The sequence below is a fragment of the Neoarthrinium moseri genome (genome assembly GCF_022829205.1).
Source record: "Neoarthrinium moseri strain CBS 164.80 chromosome Unknown scaffold20_Wmoseri_CBS_16480, whole genome shotgun sequence".
Lineage (NCBI taxonomy): Eukaryota > Fungi > Ascomycota > Sordariomycetes > Amphisphaeriales > Apiosporaceae > Neoarthrinium > Neoarthrinium moseri.
Window position 1 is genome coordinate 250,856 of NW_026055134.1, and position 25,590 is coordinate 276,445.

The following is a 25,590-nucleotide window of genomic DNA, read 5'->3' on the forward strand; positions in this document are numbered from 1 at the left end:
GCGCCGTTTCCTATCCACCTCACGTACCAAAGCCAAGGTCCCGGATCGGATTCCCCAGAGGAATCTGCCCAGAGAATGATTACAAATTAATCTCTACATAATTCATGCATGCGTTTCCGCGCAAATATGTCAAATACAATATGGAGAGAGAGATATATATAGTGCAATTAATGACCCTGCAGATAAAAGCCAACACAATTAGGCGCCCGTGCGAAGGTGATCTTAGGAGTCCGGTCAACTGCGGCGATAGCAAGCGACCGTTCTCGGACTGCGCCGAATGTAGATGTGGCCCTCCTAGCATGAGTATAAGGGCTATACTGCTATAGAAAGACTTAGAACGATTTTTCAACACACTAGAGATATTCTTGCCCCGTTACTCCCTGAGAGCAAAGTGATAGGCGCAGCATGGCCGGAAGTTGCTCGTCCTCATTATGTCCATTAAACCACTAACAAATCACTATAAACAATGATGACGGGGGAATTTTTCTGCGTCTGTTTGTATTCATTGTGACACTCAATGAAGACCCTGTATAGAAAATGTTCCGTGAGGTATACAACTTTGTGTACCTTTCATTGGCTGGCCTCCTGTGCGATCTCCTTACCCAATTGTTCCACATATCCCACACCCTTGATGATCTGGTCGACAAGGCCCCCAATCGCCTGCTCCCTCTCCTTCTCGTACTCGTCCTTTCCGCCGCCCTGCCCGTCGACGCCGAACCTGCGCCCAAACTCGCCGGCAAGGGTGTCGAACGAGGCCTCGGTGCGGTCGCGGCACAGACCGCACATGGTGGCTTTAGTGTTGGCGACTCCGAGCTCGACCACGGGGAAGACCCGCACGACCTCCTTGTACTCGTCCAGGGTGATGAGGCCGCCGCCCTGGAAGTTGGGCCCCGAGAGGTCCGCCATGGTCGCCATGAGCATCAGCGCGACCTCGGGCTGCTTGTGGAGCGCGATCGAGGGCGTCGTGTGCAGCGCAATGGCGTCCCACAGGAGCTGGACACGATGGGCGTCCCAGCCACCACCCTCCTCCGCCAGCTGGCCCGTCAGCCAGGTCCGGGCGATGTTGGCGCCGTCGACCTCGAACCGCAGCTCCTTCTTCAGCATGCCCTTGTCTGTAGCCATGCCGACATCGTGTAAGATGGACGACACGACCACAACCTCGACGTCGATGCTCGCGAACTGCGGCAGTTTCTTTGCGAGTATCAGAGCCCAGTAGGCGGTGCGTGCTGTATGGTTGTACAATATCTCACTCGTGTGCTCTTTGGTGTACTCGAAGGCTTTGACAGCGAGTGGGACAAGTGGAAAGGAAAGATTGATCTTGGGAATATCGGGTAATCCTGAAGGAGACATTGTGTAAGCAAAAGAGGAAAGTTTCAGCAACTTAATGGCGATCGAAAATGGTGATTATTGTTTTGACTTGATGAATCCAGAGTCTTGTTCAAGTATACACGACGTTATATGTATAGACCAAGCCCGTTGGCCGTTTATCGCACCATTGTACTCCGAATCGCTACGGAGCCATGGCGAGAATCCCTTGTTAACCCAGGCCGATATCAGAGTGTCAAATCAAACGAAAACGATTCGGCTTGTTGGTGGAATTATCCCTGATTATTGCAGCTCGTTGACCCCGAGACCTCACGGAGCTAGTGTCTTTGTAACAATGGTAAATCGCCGCGGCTTCGAGGTCCGGCCGCCACCTGTGTTATCTACAGTCCCGGGACCACCCCTCCAAATCAAGCCTGCAAATATGCCGCCAAGACAAGTTCAGTCACAAGGAAATAGGGAGCGGTTCCTGACTGTCTTATTAAAGTAGTGGCTCGAGAGGTGAATAGTGGGACTATATTTTGTGCCAGCGAAATCGCGTCCCAATAAATATATGTTGTTAGAAGTGTACTCCGACTCCGCGCTTTGCTAAATCATCAGTCACTGGTATCTCGTGCCCTCCCACCGGTCTGTGCGATTTTGACAGAGGGCTTCGGGTGCTTTTTCTAGCAGCTCTGCCACGTGTAGGGCGGAAAGTAGCCCATTCCCATGTTTTACTTGTATCCAGGATCACCCAAACGGGACTCTTTAAGCCCGGCTGTGCCCTCTGCTCCTAGCTCGCTTCCGTGCCACCCGCCCTCCATCTCTCGTAACTGGGAGGTCGGACCTTGCGGGGTCTCCATTTCGACATATTGTGCTGCGGGTAATTCAGCTACCCCATACTGGTGGTACTGCGGCGGCGCGTGGCTATACGGCGTCGCATGGCTATACGGTGTTGCATGGCTATACGGTGTCGCAGGGCTGTCATTGGCGCCCGGGGGGATCTCAGGAAGCTCCTTGTTGGTTTGTTGGTCATATGCGCCCGTTTCAGGGTAGGGTTGGCTTTGGCTGTTGCGCCGCCGGCGGAACAGAAAGAACACGGCTAAAAGAATGAGGGCGAGCCCGGCTACAGAGCCGACTACAGCTCCAGCAATGGCGCCGCCACTGAGTCGACTCGTCGAGTCCGAGGTATCCTCGGTGGCATCTGCCGATGAGGTAGCAGTGACACCAGCAGCGGACGGTGTGCTCGTCGAAGTGGCCTGCTGATGCATGAGTTGAGTGGATCAGGGATATTGGCGCGTCCGCATCATCGGATGTGTGACTCATGATGACTTACTGTAATGCTGGCTTTCTTCCCGTCTATTGGGTGGGCGTACGCCTGGTCTGTGGCTTTGAAAGCAAGTGCTACTGTCCCCGTGAAGCCTTCATCATCGAAGCCACTGAGTGTGAGGGTTTTCCCACCCGTGAACTGGCTGAAACACGTAGCGCCATAAGCGGGTCGGTTACTGTCAACTGGCGAGTCTGGAAGATGGATGCCAAAGCCCCTAAAGTGATACAACGCGTCAGCTTCCTGTGATAGGCTCAATCACGCGTAAGATTAGAACCATCGCCGATGCAAAGTCCAGATCCGCCGATAGTTCCGGTCCGTATGTTTGAGAGGAAAGGACCACCTACGAGGGACATAATGCAATGTAGCCATTGTCCAACTCTTGCACTGTGACCCAATTGACCGGAGCCACCAGCGGGCTCATCAACGGCGCAATCGAGCTGGTCTTGTTAAACTCGCTGGTGTAGTCTTTTAGAAACTCGGACGGGTAGCAGTTGGGGTATCGGGTCCCCGGGACCGGTTGTGGTTCATTAAGCCATACTTGATAGTATGGGGAGGACATGACCGACAGTTGCATCTCGTTACATGTCGCCGGTGGTGTAAAGGTCGTCGTCAACGCCTCGACAGTAACGACGGCTTGCGTCGACGTCGGGCTTGATGGTGGTGTTGCCGACATAGTGATTTGCTAGATCGGTTACTTGAGTCGAGGTTCTGGTCCGGGTTATGACACCCTCGAAATCCAATCACAGCATGCCCAAGGCAAAGGGCATTGTTGCGACGGGAAAGGCTCGAGATTAGCTTAAGCGGGAGCAGGCCTGGGGATAACAACTTGATATATGGAGACAGTACCGGAGTTAGATCCCTGTCAAGCGTATGCGCCTCTGCGGCACATGCGACTCAGCCAACTTACGATACCCTGCTATCCCGGGCGAGTGCCTGGGCACAATGATGACCAAGCTGGGTCCCTACATATGATGTGGGAGCGCGTATGGGTCTGCCCACTTACACCCAGGAATAGAAATGGCGTGAGCCGCTGTGGGCGTAGGATCACTGGCGGCGGGATTCCTTTAGGAACGCCACTTACTAGTATACCTCCCGCACTCATTATACGCTACCCCATGGGATTTTTTTCTAGATCTAGGTTCAGCCATGTTCGGGGCTTTGTGATGAGCTGGCCTGGCCAATCTGTGGGACATGTGAGAAAGGGTCTCCCCGGGATACCGCAACCTCGTTTTCGCTTGCTCCACCCAAGACCTCGCTTTGCTTACCGACGTTGATTGCAATAGGTAGGGCTGTGGCTATTGAAGAGTTGATCCTTGCGGTTCCAGAGGTCTTCATTGGGCGACGGCGTACTTGGTGCTGGAGGGGTCCCATTGTTTGTGGATCATACTATCGGCACTCGCCAGCCGGAGAGGCTGGGGGCCAAGGTTTAGCATTGCGAAGGGGCCCACTGCTGTCATTGCTGATGTTTGCGGTCTAGCACTGACTCTCGATTCCCGAAGAAAGTGCGTTCTTCAAGTCATGTGGTGGGTGGCCAGGCGCGAGTCCATGAACGTGTTACGAGTGCGTATGTGAATGCCAGTCATGCAGGTATAACATCTTGGAGCTTATAGTAGCTTGGCTTTCCCGGTCTGTTAGTGGCCGCGCGATTATGGTCTGATACCTTCTGCGAGCTTCCCACCAATGAATGTGTGTTGGCAGTGAGCTATAGGCGATGCTATCTACGGAGGATATCTGCCGTAGACATTGATCCCTATTCAAGATTCTCGCTAACAGTAGAAGATGGCCTGCTTGAATGAGAAACCTGTTATGCCAACTTAGTGTTGACAGGCACTTTGGGCATTCCCTCAATAGGGAGGTGTTGATAGAGCTACAGGGCCTCCATGTAGAGGCCTATCTAAGTATTTAACCTGAGCACCCGGATTGGTCCCAGCTTCAGCTCAAGACGAGATCCACGAATTATAGGTTGCAGATCTACGGTACACCTGAAGGCAACTCCCACATCATTCTAGGCCCGTCCCCTCCGCTGGAGCTCGCCAAAGGGCAAGTTGCATACAGTGTCAATTGACCAATCCCTCTACTGCTGCGAGGTCGAGTCACACTGCATAAGCGACGATCCGGAGCCGTGGCCCCAATCCTGTTGTGCGCTCCCATAGTCTGATGCACAAATTACACCGTAGACTTCAGAAGGCGAATCCAGCTTGTCGGCGACTGCAAGGAAATTCAAATACCGCACCACGCCCAGATGATGCTGCGCCGCAGCGTGGCAAGCATGGGTACGTGTTGACGTCGTTCAATTGCGTGCAGGATTCACTGTGACCTACTACTGCCGTAGCCTGGAATATTGGCCGACGATCTCCCCACGAGTGCACGGGCGCTCAAACGATTGTTCCTCCCGTGCGACGCTGGGGGCCTTTATTGCCGGGGTTAGCGAATCCTTCGAACGGCGGGCGCGTGGCACACGGCAGGATCATTGAGAATGTGTCTCGAACACGGTTGTTGCATCTCCCTTGGCGATCCTGTGAACCATAAACTTGATTGACGTGAACAGGACTAGCAAAGTTGTGGTCAACCCACGCCCATCGCGAGGGCTGCGGGCCGGAGGGCCGTTCTTCTGCGCATGTTCAACCAAAGGCCCTCCGTGGTTACAGATACAGGGCCAAACCACGCTCTAAAACCATAGCTGACGCCACTATATTCTGCCGGTTGGGCTCAGATTGGGGGCTACGATAAGCTCTTACTGTAGTTGAAGGGGGTGCTCCGTTGGATAATCCAATAGCCTGTCCAATCGGAATGGCAGCGAGATTCAGGGGTTAACGAGCACAACGGATTGTAGTCATGTAGAGGGCACTGGCCATGCGTGTCCTTGGCACATGACGACTACTCCGTTCTAGTTGTGTACTAGGCCGAAGCGCACCTTGATCAAATGGAAGTATTATCATAGCAATCCAATGGTATTCGACTCTCCTTGGGAACGCCCGGATGTTCTCATTTAGTCCTCTCGACCATATCCGTTATTACCATCCGTCCAACGCGTTCCTATACTCCCTGTCCTTAAAACCCGAAGCTATCCAACAGACTACCGGCATCGGGCTCCTCAAATACAGTTGGCTCCTTCTTGGGCTTCTCCTTGCCGCCCGTCTTCATTTCCCCGGTGATGGGGCTGACAGGAAGGTCCGCCACGACGAGCGAGCTCCGCCGGCGCAGCATCTTCCGCGGGTCCACGATGTCACCTCCGAGCCCGCTCTCCGCCGTGCTGGGCGGGCGGAGGAACTCCCAGTTCCGCACCAGGTCCAGCCCCAGCAGGTCGCAGCCCATGCGGTCGTACAGCCGGGCGTTGTGGAGCACGAACTCGGTCTCCGTCTTGGGCGTGACCTTTGCGGCGCCACGCAGGGTTTGTAGCGTCTTCTGCCGCAGTTGCGCGTAGAGCACCACTAGGGCTGGGTCGTCAGTCAAGAATAGCTTCGCCTTGAGGTCGGGCGAGACAGGCGTTTCGAGGAGTGTGTATACTGGGGTCTATGAGTTGTTAGTAATATGTTCCGAGAACAGTGCCAGCCGGAAGTACGTCAAGTAGGTAAAGAACTTACGATCAAGGCGCGCACTGCCATATCACGGCGCCTCAGCATCCAGAACGCCCATGAGGCCAGCCAACGATTACCCTCCTGTGCAGCGATGGCAAGGACCTCGTTCTCGAGGAGTTTTCGTAGAATCGGCCCATTATCCCCCTCGTAGACCCGAGTAATCGCTATAGCAAGTTGGAGGTCTTTGATCTGGTTCAGGCACACGTTTACAGCATCCTGCAAGTGATCTGCAAGGAGGAAGAAGGCGGCGGCATATTCTACAGGGATTGATTAGTATCACTGTTCCCTAAGACACGTGTGAAGCTCTGCTTACCGAAACGTCGCTTGCTGAGCAAGGCGTATGCGTTCTTGAGAGCGGTAGTCTTCCACTTGTGATCTTCGAAATTATTCGCCAACAACTTCTGTGTAGCGCCCTGCTCTCTGTTCCAGGTTGCCATGCGCCACAAGCCCTGAAGAACGGTTTTCTTCTTGAGTGCAAGGTAGAACAGACTGCAGTCAACTGGGTTTTTCATCTCGCTCTTGGTGTACTCATTCCGGGCGACAATCTCAAACTGGGCTTTCTGTATGGGACGTTAGCTAGCTGATTTTGCTTCTCGGGGGGACTGGTCTTACCACTGCAGCAGTGTCGGCAAGCCACATGAAGATGCCGCTTTCCCGAGCATTCTCCCATAACATCGTCCCGTGATATTGGCGGGAAACGAAATCTGTCAAGATGTCCTGACTCGTTGAATGATATGCCCAGTTGATCTCCCGCCAGGACATGTGCATCTCATTGGTCCTGCGCTTATGTAAAGCATGCTGTCGGAAGAAAAGCATGAAACGCGCGCCATTCTCGTCCATGGAGCGCCGTTGCTTTTCCACCATGCCGACACACTCAACTATATCGATCAATTGGATCTGTTCATGCCCAGATAGTTGGGGCAAGGCAATCTTTTGTAGCCTTTCGCCGATGGATACTGCGGTATCCTCGGTGAAGGCCTCCTCACTGTCGTCGAGTGATACACGACGCATAAGGTACCCGGGTTCGCCTCCATTGGTCCTTGATGAAGTCTAAAAATTATGTTAGCCAAATCCGTGGATAGCATTATATACCACTCACGTCACCGTCCGAATAGAACTCAGCCACATCAAGGCCCAAATAGTCATCTATCGGGTCGCCTTCGACATGATATTTCAAAGTGTGATTGAGGGCCAACAATAACCGCTTTACTTGATAATGTTTCCCAGAAAGCATACATTGACTGAGAAATTGCGGGTGGAAGACCGGCAAGGGGCCGTTGAGTCGCTGTACAACCTCAAAGACGTCCCTAAGCCGGTCTTTGCGCGGCGGCAAGCGAGAGGCTGTAACCGAGGAGGTTTGCGCCTCGAACATGCGATCGTACATGAACAACTGATTTCCGGCGCCGATCACGAGATTGCCGCCGCTTAACCAGGTCGAGTCGCCTATAGGGTGGGGCGTAAAGTCTCGAATGCTGATTTCCCGGATCTGTGCCCACGCGGGGCCTTTGTTGAGATAGTCGAAGCGCATCTGCGAAAGCAGAACTACCCTATACGGGAAGCCAACTGCTAGTATAGACTGCGAGTCCGGTGTTGACGTCCAGTCCAGGTCCTGCACAGTGTTGTGGCTCTCGAATTCCTGGGCATATTCAAGTTGGGCGCCTCTAATGTCCCAGATGGTCACCTCTGACCTGTTCGCGTTGACGAGAGCCGCCTTCTTCATGGTACTACCGCTAACTAGCGCTGGCTTGGAGACGCCTGTCTCCATCGACGATGTCGATAGCCACTCCACACGCTGGCGTTCTTTGTCTACTCGGGCTGTCCAGAACTCTACTCTACCTTCATGGGTGTAAGAGACAGCGACATCCCGAGCAAACACATCAAGGAACCCGGATATCACCGGCGAGGCACCGGCCGGGTCCACCGGCAGCACATAGGCAAGATCACCGGCGCCCTCCAAGTCAAACGTACAGAACTCTTGTATAGCGGCGAAGTCCCCGGTATGACCGTTGACCTGTGGCGCTTTCTTCTGATGGGATTGGATAGGTAGGTTCAACTCCCACACGATACCTTGGTGCTCCGAAGTAACCGTGGCAATATGGGCCACCGAAACCTCGTTCACACTATGGCGTGGTAGGACGAGAATGCAGAGAGGTTTTCCAGATAGTTTATACTTGCTCTCCGCTAGCAGCTTTGGGGTCGAATGCCGACAGTCCCACAAGCAAATGGTGTCATGGTGCAGAAAGACAACAAAGCTGCCGCCCCTCAGAAGACATATTCTGTGGATATGCCTCTTCTCGGGAATAATGCTCTGACGGAGAAGTCTGGTTTCCTTCGGATTTGCGGCGTGTTTCCAGACTATACTCTCGCTCTCCTCGGTCCTCGAGACGATGGCGCGGCCACTGAAGTTGCGCACAATCTTCTTGATGGAAGCGGAATGACCGGACCATGTAGCCTTGTGGTTCAGGCGCCCGGGTTTTGACGTGGGATCGAGCAAATCCGCTATATTGCTCTCGAACACCTCCACCTTCCCGTCAAAATGGTGAAACAGCACGTGCAAGTGACCAGAGCCTCGATTGCAATAATTGACGATCTCAACATGCTGCAACTCGCCATCAGAACCAGAGGTGAAGTCGAAGTCTTTGGATTTCGCGAGGGCGACATTGTCAATGTGGTTGGCACTCTTTGACTTGCTGCTGACGTCCTCCAGAGCATACGCTGCCATGTTGCCCCGGCCGTCCAGCACCATGCATATCTCAGTATCTCTGTTGGCGATGGAGATGAGGTACTGGAGTGCAACATCCTTTTCCTGGCCATCCCCCTTTTCTTGTACGGCCTTCTCCGTGGCCGTAGCAAGATCTCGTTGACTGATGATGAAGGCCCATCGCAGATCCGAGCCGGGCTTCCGAGCCAGAGTTTCATCCTGAATGGCGGTCGTCAGGTTTACTTTGCCCCAGAGGCGGAGCGTTTCGCAACCGTGCCCGTCCGCACCAGTCCATACGCGCATGTAGTTGTCCACGCAAAAGGTGTAGAGAACGTTCTCGATTGTCTGGTCCACGTGGAAGGGTTTACGCCATTGCATACTCGTGACAGCACGCGGGTGCGGCAGGTAGCCAAAGTCGAAGTGTACCTCGTCGGAACCGAACTGCAGCCTGCGCCAGACCTTGACCAGTCGGTCATTGTATCCTACCGAGGCTATATAGGCGGAATCGTACGACAAGGCCGCTATCTTCGCCGGTGCAGCTAGCTCTTTTCGCCAGTGACACAAGGGGGTTGTGGATGCTGTGTTGTAAAGCCACAGAGAGCCTCGGCCGATGAGGAGCTCCTCGGAGCTCCCCCAGGAGAGCGTCGCCGGCGTTGAGGCATCGTCGATCTCTAGCGATGATTGCAGTGCCCACTAAGGCCAATAAGTGAGCAGCTAGGCCTCAAATCCACAGCGTGTTCAGATCCAGGGACTGCTTACCCTTTGCTCGCCGTCAAACGGCTTGTATATCCTCACCGTAGACCCGGTCGAGGCGGCTATCTTTCCCGAGAACTCGTCAAAGGCCACGGCCTCCAGCTTGCGCTCGTCGTCATCGTAGATGGTCTGCAAGATGGTCTCGGGGTCGGAGAGGATGGTGAGGGCGTTGCCACTGATGTACACCACGACGCGCTTCCCATCCCAGTAGCCCGTCGACAGACCTTGGAGGCTGGCTTCGGGCTTTCCCGGTAGGACCGCCTTCATTCTAGGCTACCTGTTCAGGTCGCGCAGGCCGGACATCGCTGGGTGGTAGTCTAAGGAGGTGCTGGAGCCCACAGAGGCAGCGTTCTTTTGGCCGGCGGCCTGGGAAGAGGGTGTCGCTGGCGGCGCACGGCGGATACGTGATATCTCGTCGTACGGTTCGGGTCTCTTGTTCAGACCATGCGGAGGCGTTGTGCGCTTTATGGAAATCAGCATCGGCATGCGATCGACATGAGGTCTTGGGAGTGAAGTAGCTAGAGGGCGTACGAACAGCTGGAGGCAAGCTCGGTCGGGTTGGCAGGGGCGCGAACGTGTTATGAAATTGGCTCCGAGAAGATGTAGCAATACTGCCAAGCAATCGAAGGCGCGAAGCTTCTGCTGATTGAATTGGTCTCTGCTGGTTCGCGCGGAGCTTCGAAGCCGGGCGGTCCTCTACGTTGGTGTCGGCTATCGTGGGCAGCAGTGCTACCTGCAAGTGTGCACCTGGTGCTTGACGCTGTCGTGTCAGCTGCCCCATCGCGCGACATGGGAGCTGCAGCGGATGACGTGGGGGCTAGAGCAGCACCTTGGTACCAGGTGGATGCGCTAGAACGCTAGCTCCAGCCACTGCCGAGCATCTACGGTCGGTTGTATTATAGGGTTGCCCAAATAGCTGACACTTGGCCAGAGCCAACACATGGACTTTGTTATAGCAGTTGTACTATTGCCATTTAGATATTGAACTGCACTTTAGAGCTTGAGATGGTAGACCGGCGTGTCCAGTGCTACAGCGAGCGCCGGTGTCAACATCCACGTGCATCCAGAAAATGTTTAGTATTGCTTCGTAAGATCTTCGCATTGCTATCAAATCCATTGGGTATCATATTCAACGCCGTAACCATGCACATGCATTCCCCATTCACGAGACTCAGACACCTCTTCCAAACACTTACTCTACAGCTTCAAGCTACATCCCGGAGTGCCTACTGAGCCCAGGAGACCCGGAGATTCCGCCGAGAGCGAGCAGAACGTAGTGTTGTCCCCCCAGGAGCTGACCGCCCCAAGACCGAGTCACTCGGGCCCCCTCCTAGGCCATGCCATGGCTGCCGTTGCGGAATCGGTGCCAAGGGTGTGGTGGTCTGCCCTGATGTGAACGAGCCCGGGAATAAATGTGGTCTTCCTGGCGTTCCCGCAAATACCTCCTCCTCCACATCCGCTTCATGTCTTGGGATCCATGGTGAAGACTGCCCCGTCGCAGCTGCCCTCCATGTTGACAAGAGCCCCTTAGATGGTGTCTGGATGGTTTGGTTCTGTATGTCTTCGTTCAAGTGACCAATACTCGCGTGAGGCCCGTCAAACAATTGACTCGGCACCAGTTTGTCAGCAGCGCGCCCATACCACGTCTCGAAGCCTTGTTTCATCAGCTTTCTGTCTTTGTTGAGGTGCTTGCTGGCGGTATTTCGGCGGCCCTCTATTTGTAGCGAGCTCAGCTTCCACTCTTTCAAGGCCTTAGACTCGGCTTTCTCTTGCCAGTGTTGGTCCGCTTCGGCGCGCAGCTGCCGATGCGCGGCTGTTTGCTCTCGCCAAATGCTGAGTACCTTTTGCTTGGCCACTGCGCCACTCATTGTGTCCGAGTCCGCCTTCTCCTGGGCACGCACACGCCAGGTCTCGAGTGCCCGCCCCGCGGCGGCTAGTTCTCGATCCAGAGCCATCTCTTCCAGATATGTGTTCATCCGTTCGTAGCGGGTGTAGCTAGCCTCCAGTGCATGCCGCCACTGAATCACACAATGGGATCCCATTCCCTTCTTTACCCTCCGGCGGACCTCCAGGTGAGCCTCTCGAAGCTTGGCCTTGCGCTTTTGCTTGGCTAATGTTCGCCAGGTCCGCGCGGCTTCTCGCGCGAGGGCATCAAAGTCAGCCTGCTCACTGACTTCGTGGAGCTCTTGTTTCCTCTCAAGAGCTTGACGTGTCTTGTCTCGCCATATTGGCACTAACAATCTCGCCGTATAGTAGAGATTGACCCGCCTGACGCGATGTTGCATTTCTTGCCCCAGAGAGGCGTCGGTCTCGAGTCTACCACGCCATAGCTGGATGGCATCTCTTTTCATCCTCGTGTCAACTGCATTTTCTCGAGCTCGAGCCTTCCACTCCTGTAGTGTACCATACTTGAGGCGGAACTCATTGGCTTTCTCAGCTCGGCGCTTTAGTTCCTGTGTCTGCGGATGGTCGCTGTTGACAGAAAATCGCCATTTGGATAAGGTACTTCTCATCCGCGCTTCTCTGCAATAGGTTGCTGCTACTAGCGCAAAATCGTCGTACTGATCTTGCGAGAAATACCATTGTCGGAGAGCCTGTCGCTGAGCCTCGTAGCGTTTGCGTCTTGATCGAGCCGCAGCTATCCATGGTTTTAATGTTCTTCTTATCCGGTTTTTCTTCCGTGACTCTGTAGCCAGGGCGTCCAGAGCATCTTGATGTGAGAAAGCGTTTCTCCAGCCATCCCAGACGTCTTTTACCAAGCCTTTTTCATAGCCATTTGAGAACTTGGAGACTTTTTGAGTAAGCTCACTAGATCTCTCCAACCAGGGGTCCACGGCTTTCTGAAGCGCAAAATCCTTTGCTCTCGTCGTGTGTACTGTTGTATAGTCTTCCCAGGCTTTGAAGAATCTCATGCGGAGTATATGTCTTCGTGCGAGCATAGTGCGTTCATCCCTCACTTCGTCTTCTTCTTCTGCCGAAAATCCTGTTTTACTTACAGGCTGTACTGAAACTACTAGCTGCGGTGTAGCCTCGGCAGCTGGGTGAGTCGCCTGCGCCGGTACTTCAGATGCTGTCTTGGATGACTCTGGGCCCGTTGGCGCTGGTGCTGCAGGTGGTTCTGATACGTGTGTGGGTGAGATAATTGGCATCTTTGGCTTTGCATGGACCTCCGCCGTCTCATCCAGCGGCTGACCGGCTTTGAGTTGCATGCGCTCACGGAGAGCCGCGGCCAACGCCTCTATCTTAGGTCGTAGACCGAAAGCTCGGGACTTTAGGCCCATTTGATGAGCCATATCAGCGATCCGAGCTTTGTTCTCCTCCTCCGATGCTCTGTTGAACCATTGGGTGAACGCCCGTGACTTCATAAGATTATCGTGAGCACGGGAGGCCAGCCTTGACAAGCGTAGCTCAACCTCGGGGCTAGCGCTGTAGTCCTCGTCGTGATCGGGTGGTGTGGCACATCTTTCTAGTCGTTCTCTCGTACTTTGGCGCCATCGAGTCAGAGTATTTTTAGTTGCAAGGATTTCGTGGGTCCGGGCTGCGATCTGCTCAATGCGCTTGGAATAAACGTTGGCAGGAAGGTCCTCCAGTGGCATCTCATCAACTTCTACTGCGATCTCGTTCCACGCCACAACCACATGGTGAAATCCATTCTGAAAGTCCGCATCTTGAGCCTCGAGGAAGAGGTTCAACTGCTTGCTCAAAAGAGAGGACCTCTCCTGCCATCTCTCCAGAAGCCTAACAGAACGGACCCGATTCTGGTGTCGTTCAAATCCAAGGAGGCTCTTTTCAAGGACGGCCTCGTTCTGCTCATGTGAGATAGCTTTGTCCTGTTCATTACCCTCTGGATGGCCAACTTCGAGAACTTGCTGAGGGCCAGGGGTTTCAGGACCGTCATATACATAATCATGGGTGCCGAGATCCAGCGTCTGCTCGTCATCGGAAAGTTCGGGAGGCTCCCTGCCATTGTCATATTCATAATGATCGGACTGAGAAGAGAAGTCATCTTCTGTTGAATCGTCCACCAAATCGGCTGCGTTTGCATCAAATTTAATGGTGATGTTCATCCGGGCCATGGTAGCATGGAATTTGTCGAGAAGCGTCTCTCCATCGCGCGAGCCTCCTATCTTGAACAGCAATTTGTCAAGTTTCTGGCGGTCGGGAGGTTCATAGCCTGTCGCGTCCAGGAGCTTGTCATAGGCGAGAAAAAGGGCGCTCGTAGGGATACGGCCGGCAGGATGGAGCTTGGGTAGTTCGCCCTGCGCTTCCCGGACCGTGTCGAATATCAGCTGGAGTTCGTCTTGATTATAGTCTTCGCCGTCTCCAGCAAGCGAGGAGCCGACCGAAGCATAGTAACCCGCGGCTGAGGACTGCTCAGACATCGGCACGCTTGCGGCGCTCGAGCCCGAGGTCGATGGCCGGTCATCGTAGCCGGTTGCCATTGGAAAAGCGGCGAGGCGCTGCTCGGAGCATCTCTTTCTGTAGCCCCCGATGGCGTTCGCGCTGGAGGGTTTTCTATATTTCGCGTAATGTCGCGTACTCGAGTAACATTGCGGCCGGGCGAGAAACGGTAGAGGCGTGGCACTCAGACAGTGTATCCCACAGCCGAAAGCGCGATAGCAACAGAAGCCGAATGGTCTTTTAAATCAAAGCGTCGCGAAGTGCCAAATGCCAGTTGAGACGATGTTCGTCAAGACGCGAACCCCGACGCGGTCAAAGACCCGGACAGGGTGGAGAATCGCGGGGTCCACTGGAGCTCCGAAGATTCGCGCAGTAGCAGCAGCAGGGGCGGTACTTTCACTTGAGCCTCGAACTAACAGATTTGCCGGACAACATACGCAGCCACTGTTTAATGGGCTGCACACTTCCCGTACCCCACTCTAAAGCAAAGCCAACGTCAACACTTGGGAACTGGTTTTCACTTCCGCACGATTGACACCACCTTCATCAGACTGTTGTACAACTCAGATGACCACGACCCGTGACCCATGAGTTGAGGACACGACGTGCATTACTGGGCGATCCATTGACAGGAGCTGCGGCGGATCATCGTCGCCAGAATGCCAGCCCCGACTCGGACAAGGCCGATTCAAAAGTTTGCTGCCGCCGCCTCGCAGTGTTCTGCTGAGGTATGTACTCGAGTTCTCCCGTAACAGCCTCAATGCTCAGCCCGGCCCAGGCCGCCGTATACGGCAAGTGTATTGTGGCCGACTACAACTCGGTCCACAAGGACAAGTGTGTGAATGAGTTTATGAAGCTCAAGAACTGCTACCTGGTATGTGCAACGTCACCGATCTAAGTATTCGTGCTCCGAGTTCTAATGGCATCCTAGAAAGCCTCGAAGAAGGCATGAAGCGCACCTAGGCGTTTTCCTGTTCAATAGAAATCATTCCTCATTTTCTGTGTCAGCTTGATCATTCGTACATCGTCCCGTAGCGTCACGTTTCCCCATCAACTATGCAGTGCTTCTCAAGTTTTTGATCTCTCTAGGCAAGTGCTTCTAATACGGTAGCATCTACAGCTTGAGTAATCTCAGGAGGAACGTTGCCTTCTGGACTTCCTGCTCCTCCTCTACGATAACGCCCTCTTCCTTCTCCTTGGGGATCTCACCCTCCAAGTGGGTAACCTCGTGGTGGTCAATGGGGCGCCGCAACGCCTTCTCAATGGCCTTGGTCTGGGTGGTGAACACCTCGCTGATTCCAATGTTCTCGGGATCCGATAGTACCTTGTACTCCATCTTGACATCATCGGTCTGTTGCAGGCCGGCCTTCTTGCGCAGACGTTGTACGCGAGTGATGATCTCACGTGCAATGCCTTCCTGTGCAAGCTCGGCGTGCAGCTCGGTGTCGAGAATGGTCAAGACATCCTGATCCGTGTTGGTCTCCAGGTTCTTGGATGTGGCATCCTCCTTCAATCCTCGCCGGACCACCAGGTCTCCTTCCTCGAGACGAATTCCGTCGACCACGATGAACTTGTCTTCCGTGTATTTGCGGACCTGGTCGCTGGTCACGCTGGGCAGTGCCTTCTTGACTTTGCCCATGTCTTTCTTGAGCTTCTTACCAAGCACCGGCCAGTCAGCAGTAACACTGTACTGAACGTTGTACTTGGTTTCATCAGAAGATAGGACGAGATCCCGGACATTCAGTTCTTCTGTGATATATGTCTCCAAAGACTTGACGTCGTCGAGGAACTGTTGGTCGCGGTGAAGGACAATGAGGGTCTTGAGTGGTGTCTTGACAGCGATGGTTCGGCGTTCGCGGGATACTCTGACCAGTTCAATGACCTTTTGCATGCGGCCAACCCGCCTCTCGATGACAGGGTCAAACAGCTCTTGCCGCACGTCAGGGAAGGCAAGGAAATGCACACTTCGGGGGTCTTCGGCTTGCAACTCCTTGGGAATGTGAGGCAACAGTTTGGAGTAGATGGTGTCGGTGATGAAGGGCGTGAACGGGGCAAGGCCTCTGCACAGAGTGTAGAGAACTTCAAACAAACTGTTCAAGGCATGCTTGGTGTCTTCGACACCGTATTCGCCCTTGAGACGTCTTCGGTTGAATCTAATGTACCAGTTTGTGGTGTTGTCAATCAACTCCAGCAGGCGAGGAACCACCGTGTACAGACGATAAGCTAAATATAGGTTAGCATTGGGCGAATAGCGACAGAGGAGAGGGTAGACTCACCAGCCATCTCCTGGTTGACATATTGGATCAAGCTCTGACAACTGGCCAGGATCCAGCGATCCATAACGTTCTCGTTCGTGCTCTCCATCTTCGGGTCGAAGACGTAATCGATATTTTCAACCTTCTTCAGAAGCGCGACTTGTCCCTCGAAGAACTTGTAGCTGTTCCAAAGAGGAAGGAGGACCTTTTGCACGATCTCCTTGACACCCGACTCCTTGAAGCGAAGGGGCTCTGCTCTCACTGCCGGACCTGTGATCATGTAGAGACGCAGGGCATCTGAACCATACTTCTCAAAAATGAGGCTGGGGTCGGGGTAGTTCTTCAAGCGCTTCGACATCTTCTTGCCGTCCTCGGCCAGGACCATGCCGTTGACAACGCAGTTCTTGAATGGCGAGACATCGAAGAGATGCGTTCCCAAAACCACCAACGTATAGAACCAACCACGGGTTTGGTCGAGGCCCTCTGCGATGAAATCACCGGGGAACCCTTGGGCAAACGCCTCCTTATTCTCGAATGGATAATGCCGGCTAGCGTAAGGCATGCTTCCCGACTCGAACCAACAGTCGAAGACATCTTCAACACGCCTCAGGGTACCCTTTCCTTGCTTACTGGGGATAGTGATGTGATCAATCTTATCTCGGTGAAGGTCCGTAATCTCGCCTTCATAGCCGCTCAGCTCCTTCAGCTCAGCAATGCTTCCAATGCAAATCTTTTCCTCCAGGTCATCGCTGGCCCAGATGGGAAGAGGGGTACCCCAGTACCGCTTTCGGGACACGTTCCAGTCACGGGCACCGGCGATCCAGTTGGCAAACCGGTTCTCCTTTACATGGCTTGGGACCCAGTGGGTATTCTCAATGTTCTTCAACATCTGCGGGACAATCTCCGGGATGCGAATAAACCACGATGGCACGGCACGGTAGATGAGAGGTGTGTCAGAGCGGTAGCACATGGGGTACGAGTGCTTCAGCTGTGAGTCGACGACGAGTCTGCCGGTGCCCTTGAGGTGCTTGATGATGTGCTTGTCGGCCTCTTTGACGTGCATGCCGGCAAAGTCGCGAACCTTTTCTAAGAAGACACCACGATCGTCTAGGGGGTCAGGAGGCGGCCTCTTTTCGTTGATGATTCCAGCGGCGAGCGCAACATTGTAATCGTCCTCACCGAACGCCGGGGCCTGGTGGACAATACCCGTACCACTATCGTCAGTGACGTAAGTGGCATTGAGGACCTTGAAGGCGACGTCTCCAAACTCTTCCACGAGGTAGTCAAACAAGGGCTCATATTTCCAGCCCAGCATGTCCTTGCCCTTGATCTTCTCCACGATCTTGAACTTGGCCTTCTTGGGGTCCTTGTAAAGGGTGGTGAGAAGCTTCTCGAGCAGGATGTAATGATTTCCGGACTTGTCGTCGAGGATCTTGACGTACTCAAAATCCGGGTGGACAGCCAGACCCAGATGCGAAGGCAAGGTCCAGGGGGTTGTTGTCCATGCCAGCAGATGGGTCTTGGGGTCGTCCTTCAGGGGAAACGAAACTACCACAGCAGGGTCGCTGACGTCCTGGTAATTTTGGTTGGCCTCGAAATTTGAAAGGGCGGTCGTGAGCGAAGTCGAGTACGGCATGACCTTGTGGCCCTGGTAGACGGAGTTCTTCTCCCACAGCTGCTTGAAGATCCACCATTCCGACTCCATGAAGTTGGTATCCATAGTCTGCGGGGACACTTTTAGTAGGAGTCTTTCAGGAGAAGCTGATGTTCTCGGCATCGTGTTACCTTGTAGTCATTCTCAAAGTCGATCCAGCGACCAAGTCGCTCAATGGTCTTGCCCCATTCTTCGCGATATCTCATGACAATGCCTCGGCACTCTGCGTTGTACTTGGCCAGACCCATCTCCATGACGGCGGCCTTGCCGGTGATGCCAAACTTCTTATCGATCTCGTGCTCAATGGGAAGGCCGTGGGTGTCCCAACCGAAGCGTCTCGGCACATGGTAACCCTTCATGGACCAGTATCTCGGGATGATGTCCTTGATGGTCGAGGCCAGCATGTGACCGTAGTGCGGCAAGCCGGTCGCGAAGGGGGGGCCGTCGAAGAAGACATATTGCGGCTTGCCTTCGGAGAGTTCAACCTAGGGCAGAGAAGGTCAGACTGCTGTCGCCAGAAGACAGAAGCGTGGTGTTTTTCTCGCGTGACTTACTTGGCGCTCAAATGCCTTGATCTCCCGCCATTTTTCAATGACGGCCAGCTCCTCCTTGGGGAAGTCGATGGACATGGTGATGAAGCTTCGGCCGCTCAGATCGAAGAGGGGCAGTTGCTATTCTGCGCCGAACAACGCAGCTTTTGATCGCCTGGTACTCGTAGTCGGGGAGAGGAGCCGAGATGATGTCTCGAGACCCGAATCGCCGTGTATAGACAAAATTATGGCGGGGTGAGTCAAGCACAGACTTGAGTCAACCCCCCCAAAACTCGCCCGCGCAGCCAATAACACTGCTGGCCCCAGGGACGGGGACTGCGCCACATTTGGAGGGGTAAAATCAATTCAACAGAGAGAGGGAGTCCACTGCCACAGCCCGATGCCGCCCACAAGATCCCAGCCTGGAAGCGTCCCCGCGCCGTCCTGGCCTCCAGCCTCCAGCCTCCAGCCTCCAGGCCGCTACGCTAACTAATAACTAGTTACAGCACAGTACACCACCTGGGCACCACCACCTGGGCGCCGGGCACCACCACCAATCCACGAGCTCGGGCGCCGGTAATTAGGTAGCGATTAGCGAGCGGCGCTTACAGGGGACCGGCTCCCTGCAAGATAAACATTGGGCGCCCGCATTGACGGCCCTCGATGACCGGGTTGCCATCGTATGTAAATAGCAACCAAGTCCATCAACACTTGGCTCTTCATCCACACCCATGCACGAGACCACGCCGCGCAGCCAGCCTTCCAGAAGACTTCTTTTTCTGGTCAAGGTTCCAAGAAACTTTGGCTGCCCACGAGCTGCCTGACCACGTCGCTGCCAACGCATCCTGCCTTGAGCTTCCCCGCAGGTTGTTCTCCTGGCTACTGGTGCTAGTGCTGCTACTACTACTACTATTAATCTATCGTCATCTGCCATCGTCCCACCATCGTTGCGCCAACGGTCGCCTTCCCCAGGCCGCCTCTCCTCCCATTGCCCCTGGGATCGGACGATCCCAATCCATGCACCCGCCTTGATCGGAAGCCCATGGTAGTAGAGCGTGATCATGTCGTTCCTATTTGGTAGGGCGCGGACGAGGACGAACACCATAGACCTCTCCAAGCAGGCAAAGGAGAACATAACCAAGTTGGACGTGGTGGGAAAGGTACTTGAGCCCCCCCATGCCCATTACCCTCGTGCCTCACCGCATGTTCGACTAACTGATGATTGCAGGCAGAAGAGCTCGCCAAGGTCCTCAGCCAAATCAAACTCATACTGCAAGGAACACCCGGTAAGCCCCCAAACAAAACACACAGAGGAGCATGGCCTGATCCCATAAACTGACCGCTACCCCCAGAGTCCGACAGCACGCCCGACCAAGTCTACCAACTCGTCCAAGGTCTCATTGAGGAGGATCTGCTCCTGCTCCTCGCCCAGAACCTGTGGCGCCTCCCGTTCGAGTCACGAAAAGATACCCAAGTCATATTCTCATATGTTTTCCGATTCCGACCCCCGACCGCCTCGCCCAAGACAGATCCCGTAGCACTGAGCTATGTCGTCAACAACCGGCCGCAGGTTCTGCTTGAACTATGCCGCGGATATGAACACAAGGAGAGCGCAACACCAGCGGGCACTGTCCTGAGGGAGGTCCTGAAGAGTGAGGCTGCCGCCGCCATCATCCTGTTCGACGATGGGGAGGAGTCAGGCTCGAGTGCTAAGGGGGTGACCGCCATTGAGAGGGAACGTTTACAGAGCGGAAGCGGCGTGTTCTGGAGATTCTTCGACTGGATCGACAAGAGCTCATTCGAGGTTGCAGCAGATGCGTTCACTACGTTCCGGGTAAGCTCTTTGTTTACACACAGCCAATTGTGCCATATTCTGCATGAGACACCAGCGGGTACTAACTTCACCGATAGGAGCTCTTAACTAAGCATAAGGAGCTTGTACCGCGGTACTTGTCCGTGAACTTTGAGCTCTTCTTCGACAAGTATAACCACATACTCGTCCAGTCCAACAGCTATGTCACAAAGCGTCAGTCGATAAAGTTGCTCGGCGAAATATTACTCGACCGCTCAAACTACAACGTCATGACCGCATACGTCGACCGCGGTGAACACCTCAAGATATGCATGAACCTCCTGCGCGACGACAGGAAGATGGTGCAGTACGAGGGCTTCCACGTCTTCAAGGTCTTCGTCGCAAACCCGCACAAGTCCGTAGCCGTGCAGAAGATCCTGATTATGAACCGGGACAAGCTCCTCAACTTCCTGAGCCATTTCCTGGAAGATCGCACGGATGATGAACAGTTCATTGACGAGCGCGAGTTCCTGATCAAGCAGATCCGCAACCTCCCACCAACGCCCATTCCGCCAACGAGACAGATGTCTCAGGGCGTTTAGAGGGGGGTTTGTGCCCTTTGAGATATGTCTATACGGTCCTGTCTTGGGACGAAGTGTCAAACTTTAATGGAAAGGGGGTCCCTAGGAACCTAGATGGCACCATCTATAACCCTTTCCTCATATGCATATGGCTAGGCGTTCGGTCATGTCGGCAAGATTGAGATGAGTCTTGGGCATCCGTGTCAATATGCGCGTCAGCGGTGCCTCCGTGCTATCATAGACGAGCACAGAGGCCAGATTTCGAGATCCGGTGGTCATGGAGCCTGAACGAGGGTCGGAGCTCAGCGTTTGCGCGGCAATGAATATTACGAGAAGCATATGGAACAGATAATTCATGAGGAGGACTGCAGTCAATTGATATTGTTTATACCCCCAAGAGCCTTCTCCCTGCACTTATACGCAAACATCATGATTTCGTTTGGTTCGAGCCTGACCTTTATACCTCCGTCCGTGTGAAGAAATGTATAATATCTAGAAAACCCCTCCTAAGGACCTCTAAGTAGCCTGCGAACAACGACCTTGATGGAGCTCATCTCGCACGGCTTTGACTTCCGGCATTTGCTTCACGCCCATTGCATATCCGGCCAGAACCTTGCCGCCTTCCGTGTAAAACATTTGGCCCCCTTTTGTTTGAACCTTCCACCCCTCCACCCCATTCCCTCCCTCCATCATTGCTTCATCCACTCGGCCACCTCGTCCTTGTACTCGTCGCGCCAGCGGCTCAGCGGCTTGCGGCCCTCGACGGCGTCGCCCGCGGACCACAGCATGCGGCGGCGGTCGAGCGGCTCCGAGACCTCGTTGTCCGGGCACAGGACCCAGAACTGGCCCGCGGCCATCTTGGCCTCGAGGAACTCGACCACCTGCTCCGGCCACCAGGCGGCCGCGGGCTTGGCGCTCCCAGCGGCGCCGCCGTCGCGCAGCACCCCCGCCGCCCCGCCCCCGAGTCCCGTCCACGTCCACCCCGGCACCAGCAGGTGCACGCCCACGGGCGTGTCGCGCAGGTCGTAGGCCAGGTGCTCGGCCAGCGCCTTGACGGCGGCCTTGGACGCGTTGTAGGCCGGGTTGCCGGGCGGGTTGGTGATGCCCTGCTTGGACCCGGTGACGACGACGGCGGCGGGGCGGTCCGGGCCGGCCGCGGTCTCGCGGACGATGGGCAGCAGGGCGGCGAGGCCGTTGACGACGCCCATGAGGTTGGTGTCGAGGACGCGGCGGAAGGCGTCGGGGGCCTCGGGGGAGGCGAGCGACAGGGCGCGGACGCCGCCGACGCCGGCGTTGAGCGCCAGCAGCGTCACGCGGCCGCCCAGGTCCGCGGCCACGGCGGCCTTGAGCCGCTCCCAGTCGGCCGCGCTGCCGACGTCCATCTCGAAGGGGACGGCGGCGGGGCCGACGACGGCCGGCACGGCGGCCAGCAGCGCGGCGTTCCGATCCGCCACCAGCACCTTCATGCCGGCGGCGGCGCAGCGCTTGGCGAGCGCCAGGCCGATGCCCGATGCGCCGCCGGTGATGACGGCCGTGTTGCCCGACTTGAAGATGGCAGACATGGTTCCGTGGTGGCTCGTGCCAAGTTTGCTTTGCCTGTTGTATAAGCTACCTGGGAGGTGTAAGTCAGGGAGTCAACGATCGGCTGAGTTAGGGAGGCGGATATGCAATTCAGCTTACAATCTTGCTGGCTTGATGAATGCTACCACTCAAATGAGCGAGCTGTGCAGATACACAGTCGAATGGGTGATACCTGTTCTGAGGTTAGATAGGTATATGGCCAGAAAGGTATCTATAGTGAAGGTGGGTTGCTGTTGTCGGCGTTAAGTTTAACACCGGCAGTTGATCATGCAACCAGACTGGCCATGACGTATCAATGCAACCTTCGGCAATTGTTGAGTTGATTGGGTCAAAAGTTTGACCATTGTCCAACACAAGAGAACGCGATATTTCGACTTGACTCACGATGTAATGGTACTATACACTTTCTCCACGAAGGAATGCAGCAGCAGATTCCATCCAGACCCAGTGCTCTATAACTACATGAAAACTAGCAAAAGCACACCGTAAGTTACTCCTTTCCATCCTGGATATCTAGCACGCGGTTCGTTGCGCCAAAAACGCCTTCTGACCTTGGTTGATGCGGGTAAGAGGGGGACGGGATTAGCGGGTCGGATGCATCTAGATAATACCATCATCCCAACCCTGCTGATGATGATGAGATCCGCACAGCAGTAAGCTTCGCGGGAGCCACATCATGCACCCGTCGGTGCTTAGGTCTTTTTCGTTTCCCGTCTGTCCCTAGTCAGTGTACCCGTCCAAATCCCTTGTCGATCGTTGTTGTGGTAGTACAGCAGCTAGTCAACCTCCGATGCGAGCTGATCCAGCTTGACACGCACTTTACTTCTGTGGCCGTGAATTTCAACCCTGTTGATGATTTATCGTTGCACGTGTTGAGGTTGCTTTGCCAGCAACATGCTGACGCTCTCCTTTGCGTTGACGGTGCCCCAGACACTATCTATGCCACCTTTCCTCCATTCATCCCCAGTGGCTTCTTCGGCGCCACCCCTCATGGCCTCGCCCATGACAACGTCGAGATCGCGCTTCTGTGAGCTCAGCCAGTTCTTGACAAAGGTGGCCGGGTCCTCGCTCAGGGAGTTCAAGAAACCGTGCTTGGCCTTGGAGACGTGAATGGCCTGTACGATGGTGGCCAACTGGTCATCCATGGTCGCGACCTCTTTGAGCATGCTAGCGTATCCGGCATTGCTCAAGAAGGCCGACATCTTCTCTCTTAGTGGGTCGTCAACGACCACCCGGACATCGTACACGGTGGGCTGAGGATCTTTGTGGAAATCTTCGTCGACACGAATTGTGTAGGGAAGCTGGACAGGAGGGAGGGGCTTCAGGGCTGGTGTGATGTAGTTGTGCAACAAAGGGATGTTGCCTGAGTCGATACCGCCGAGTGCCTGTTGCAATATTAGTATGGGCAACCCCCCCAAATGGCAGATCTAAGAGAAGCCTACCTTCTTGAGAAGCTCGTCGCATCGGAAGTTACGCTTCTCCTCATCCTCCTGCAGGCCCGTGAACTTGATGTAGTCCCAAATGGCCATGACGACCTCCTGGCGCGTAGCCTCGGGCTTGTCCACCACATCCTGCATCTCGGGGGTCAGAGCATATCTCTCTGGGTCCTCGTGTCGGAACAGGTTGATGGTGATGTTGAGGTTCTCGTCGCCACTTCGCTTGAAGGTGAACTCGTCGAAATCTGCGGCGGCAGGGAGGTTCGACGAGTTGCCGGCGCGCTCCGGCTTCTTCCACTCGACAGCCTGGTCCGCGCCTTTCCGGTTGGCAGGGAAGTCGACACTTAACGACTTGAAGAAGTGCGAAAACCTGTATCTCGGGGACTTGGTGGCGGGCTTGGCCTTGGAGTCGCCGTCCTCGTCCATCTTGTCGGCGTCGGTCTCGGTCTTGGTCTCGTCATCCTCCTTGTCCTGCTCATCGTTGTCATCGTCCAGCAGGCGGCCTTCGATCTTGACACGGTAAGTGGGCTCCAAGTTGGACGTGAAGTCGAAAGAGTCGACGCCGAGGCCGCTGGACTGCCAGACCTGGTCCTCGGCCGTGTTGGTGACCCAGATGCGAAGCGTCTTCCACCGCTAGGAGGCCATGGCCGTCAGCGCTTTGATCTCTGGGATCCTCCAGGGCTGCATACATACCTTGACGCTGCGGTTGACCGAGTCTACAATGTCCAGCCTCTTCCTCGTCATGGTCGCGTCGAGCCTCCTCTCGAAGTCGCGGAGGTCTCTGTACTTGGCGGCGCCATCGCCGATGGTGCAGTCGTCGAGGTTGTCGGGCAGGTTCTTGTCGGTGGGCTTCTTGCTCCGGCGCTTGGCCATCTCGACCTGCATGGCCTGCTGCTGCTGCTGCTGGGCGATCTGGGCCTGGGTCATGGGGACCTGGTGATGGGGGCCGTGAGGACCGGAGGACATCATGGGCCCTGGAGGAGGTAGCGTCTGTCAGCGGGGAGCACGTCGAGGGTCGTGGGAGGAGGAGGAGGAGGAGGAGGAGGCCAGGGTGTGGTGGTACAGGGCTGAGTCGGGCACGGCGCGACAGAAGGAGTAGGTAGAGGCTGTGGTAGACGGCACTGGGAGCTAGGAAAAAGAAGGAGCCATCGTCACAGCTAACGCTCGGTGGATCCGTCATTTGATGTGTGGGGTATTGGCGGGCATGGCGGGCATAGCGGGCATGGCGGGTGGTGGTCGACGGCCGCGTTGGGCTTCGCGAGCAAATCCACGGGCTTATAGACAGGCACTAGCAGCCCGGGCCCGAACACTTGTTGCCCCGGGGGGCCTCTGTCGCGTCGTCGCAGGATGCAAAAGCCATCAATCACGTATGGGCCTGGTGGCTCTCCATGCACTTACCAATGCCGCCTCGTCGTTGGCCAGCGGCATGCGGCGTGCGCTGGGCGACCTGCTGCTGCTGCGGCGGGTACGGGGGACGGTAGGCGGGCTGCATCGTGGCCGGTGATGCGCGGGTGCGATGCGATGCGATGCGATGCGAGGCGCGGTCAGGGTGCGACGGGGGAGGGGCGAGGCGACACTGTTTGCTGGTGAGACAGGAGTCACAGTTACGATGGAGCGCGTGGGTCGCGTGCGACGATGCGTTGGCGGCGGCTGCTGCTGCTCCTGGAGATTGGGATATCGAGGGAATCGGGCAAAT

The 25,590-nt window shown here is 55.2% G+C and overlaps 8 protein-coding genes across 8 annotated transcripts; 1 reads left to right on the forward strand and 7 right to left on the reverse strand.

Annotated features, from left to right (window-relative positions):
• Positions 1-570: 570 nt before the first annotated feature.
• Positions 571-1,350, reverse strand: JN550_006071 (uncharacterized protein; the record flags this gene model as incomplete). The annotated part of the gene is made up of 1 exon (XM_049317770.1): positions 571-1,350. One exon carries the CDS (start codon positions 1,348-1,350, stop codon positions 571-573), a length of 780 nt encoding a protein of 259 aa, XP_049171957.1.
• A 686-nt stretch (positions 1,351-2,036) lies between these two features.
• JN550_006072 (uncharacterized protein) lies at positions 2,037-3,305 on the reverse strand (the record flags this gene model as incomplete). The annotated part of the gene is made up of 3 exons (XM_049317771.1): positions 2,037-2,561; positions 2,639-2,846; positions 2,977-3,305. The coding sequence occupies 3 exons, from the start codon at positions 3,303-3,305 to the stop codon at positions 2,037-2,039; spliced, it is 1,062 nt and encodes a 353-aa protein (XP_049171958.1).
• A 2,378-nt stretch (positions 3,306-5,683) lies between these two features.
• JN550_006073 (uncharacterized protein) lies at positions 5,684-9,931 on the reverse strand (the record flags this gene model as incomplete). The annotated part of the gene is made up of 6 exons (XM_049317772.1): positions 5,684-6,145; positions 6,217-6,467; positions 6,524-6,770; positions 6,823-7,260; positions 7,310-9,604; positions 9,671-9,931. The coding sequence occupies 6 exons, from the start codon at positions 9,929-9,931 to the stop codon at positions 5,684-5,686; spliced, it is 3,954 nt and encodes a 1,317-aa protein (XP_049171959.1).
• Positions 9,932-10,890: 959 nt separating this feature from the next.
• Positions 10,891-14,106, reverse strand: JN550_006074 (uncharacterized protein; the record flags this gene model as incomplete). Its single annotated transcript, XM_049317773.1, has 1 exon — positions 10,891-14,106. One exon carries the CDS (start codon positions 14,104-14,106, stop codon positions 10,891-10,893), a length of 3,216 nt encoding a protein of 1,071 aa, XP_049171960.1.
• Positions 14,107-15,179: 1,073 nt separating this feature from the next.
• On the reverse strand, positions 15,180-18,603 carry JN550_006075 (uncharacterized protein; the record flags this gene model as incomplete). The annotated part of the gene is made up of 4 exons (XM_049317774.1): positions 15,180-16,288; positions 16,342-18,043; positions 18,106-18,459; positions 18,529-18,603. The coding sequence occupies 4 exons, from the start codon at positions 18,601-18,603 to the stop codon at positions 15,180-15,182; spliced, it is 3,240 nt and encodes a 1,079-aa protein (XP_049171961.1).
• Positions 18,604-19,565: 962 nt separating this feature from the next.
• JN550_006076 (uncharacterized protein) lies at positions 19,566-20,898 on the forward strand (the record flags this gene model as incomplete). Its single annotated transcript, XM_049317775.1, has 4 exons — positions 19,566-19,664; positions 19,733-19,790; positions 19,857-20,338; positions 20,416-20,898. The coding sequence occupies 4 exons, from the start codon at positions 19,566-19,568 to the stop codon at positions 20,896-20,898; spliced, it is 1,122 nt and encodes a 373-aa protein (XP_049171962.1).
• Positions 20,899-21,566: 668 nt separating this feature from the next.
• JN550_006077 (uncharacterized protein) lies at positions 21,567-22,439 on the reverse strand (the record flags this gene model as incomplete). The annotated part of the gene is made up of 1 exon (XM_049317776.1): positions 21,567-22,439. One exon carries the CDS (start codon positions 22,437-22,439, stop codon positions 21,567-21,569), a length of 873 nt encoding a protein of 290 aa, XP_049171963.1.
• Positions 22,440-23,315: 876 nt separating this feature from the next.
• Positions 23,316-25,386, reverse strand: JN550_006078 (uncharacterized protein; the record flags this gene model as incomplete). The annotated part of the gene is made up of 4 exons (XM_049317777.1): positions 23,316-23,843; positions 23,901-24,527; positions 24,588-24,868; positions 25,293-25,386. 4 exons carry the CDS (start codon positions 25,384-25,386, stop codon positions 23,316-23,318), a joined length of 1,530 nt encoding a protein of 509 aa, XP_049171964.1.
• Positions 25,387-25,590: the final 204 nt, after the last annotated feature.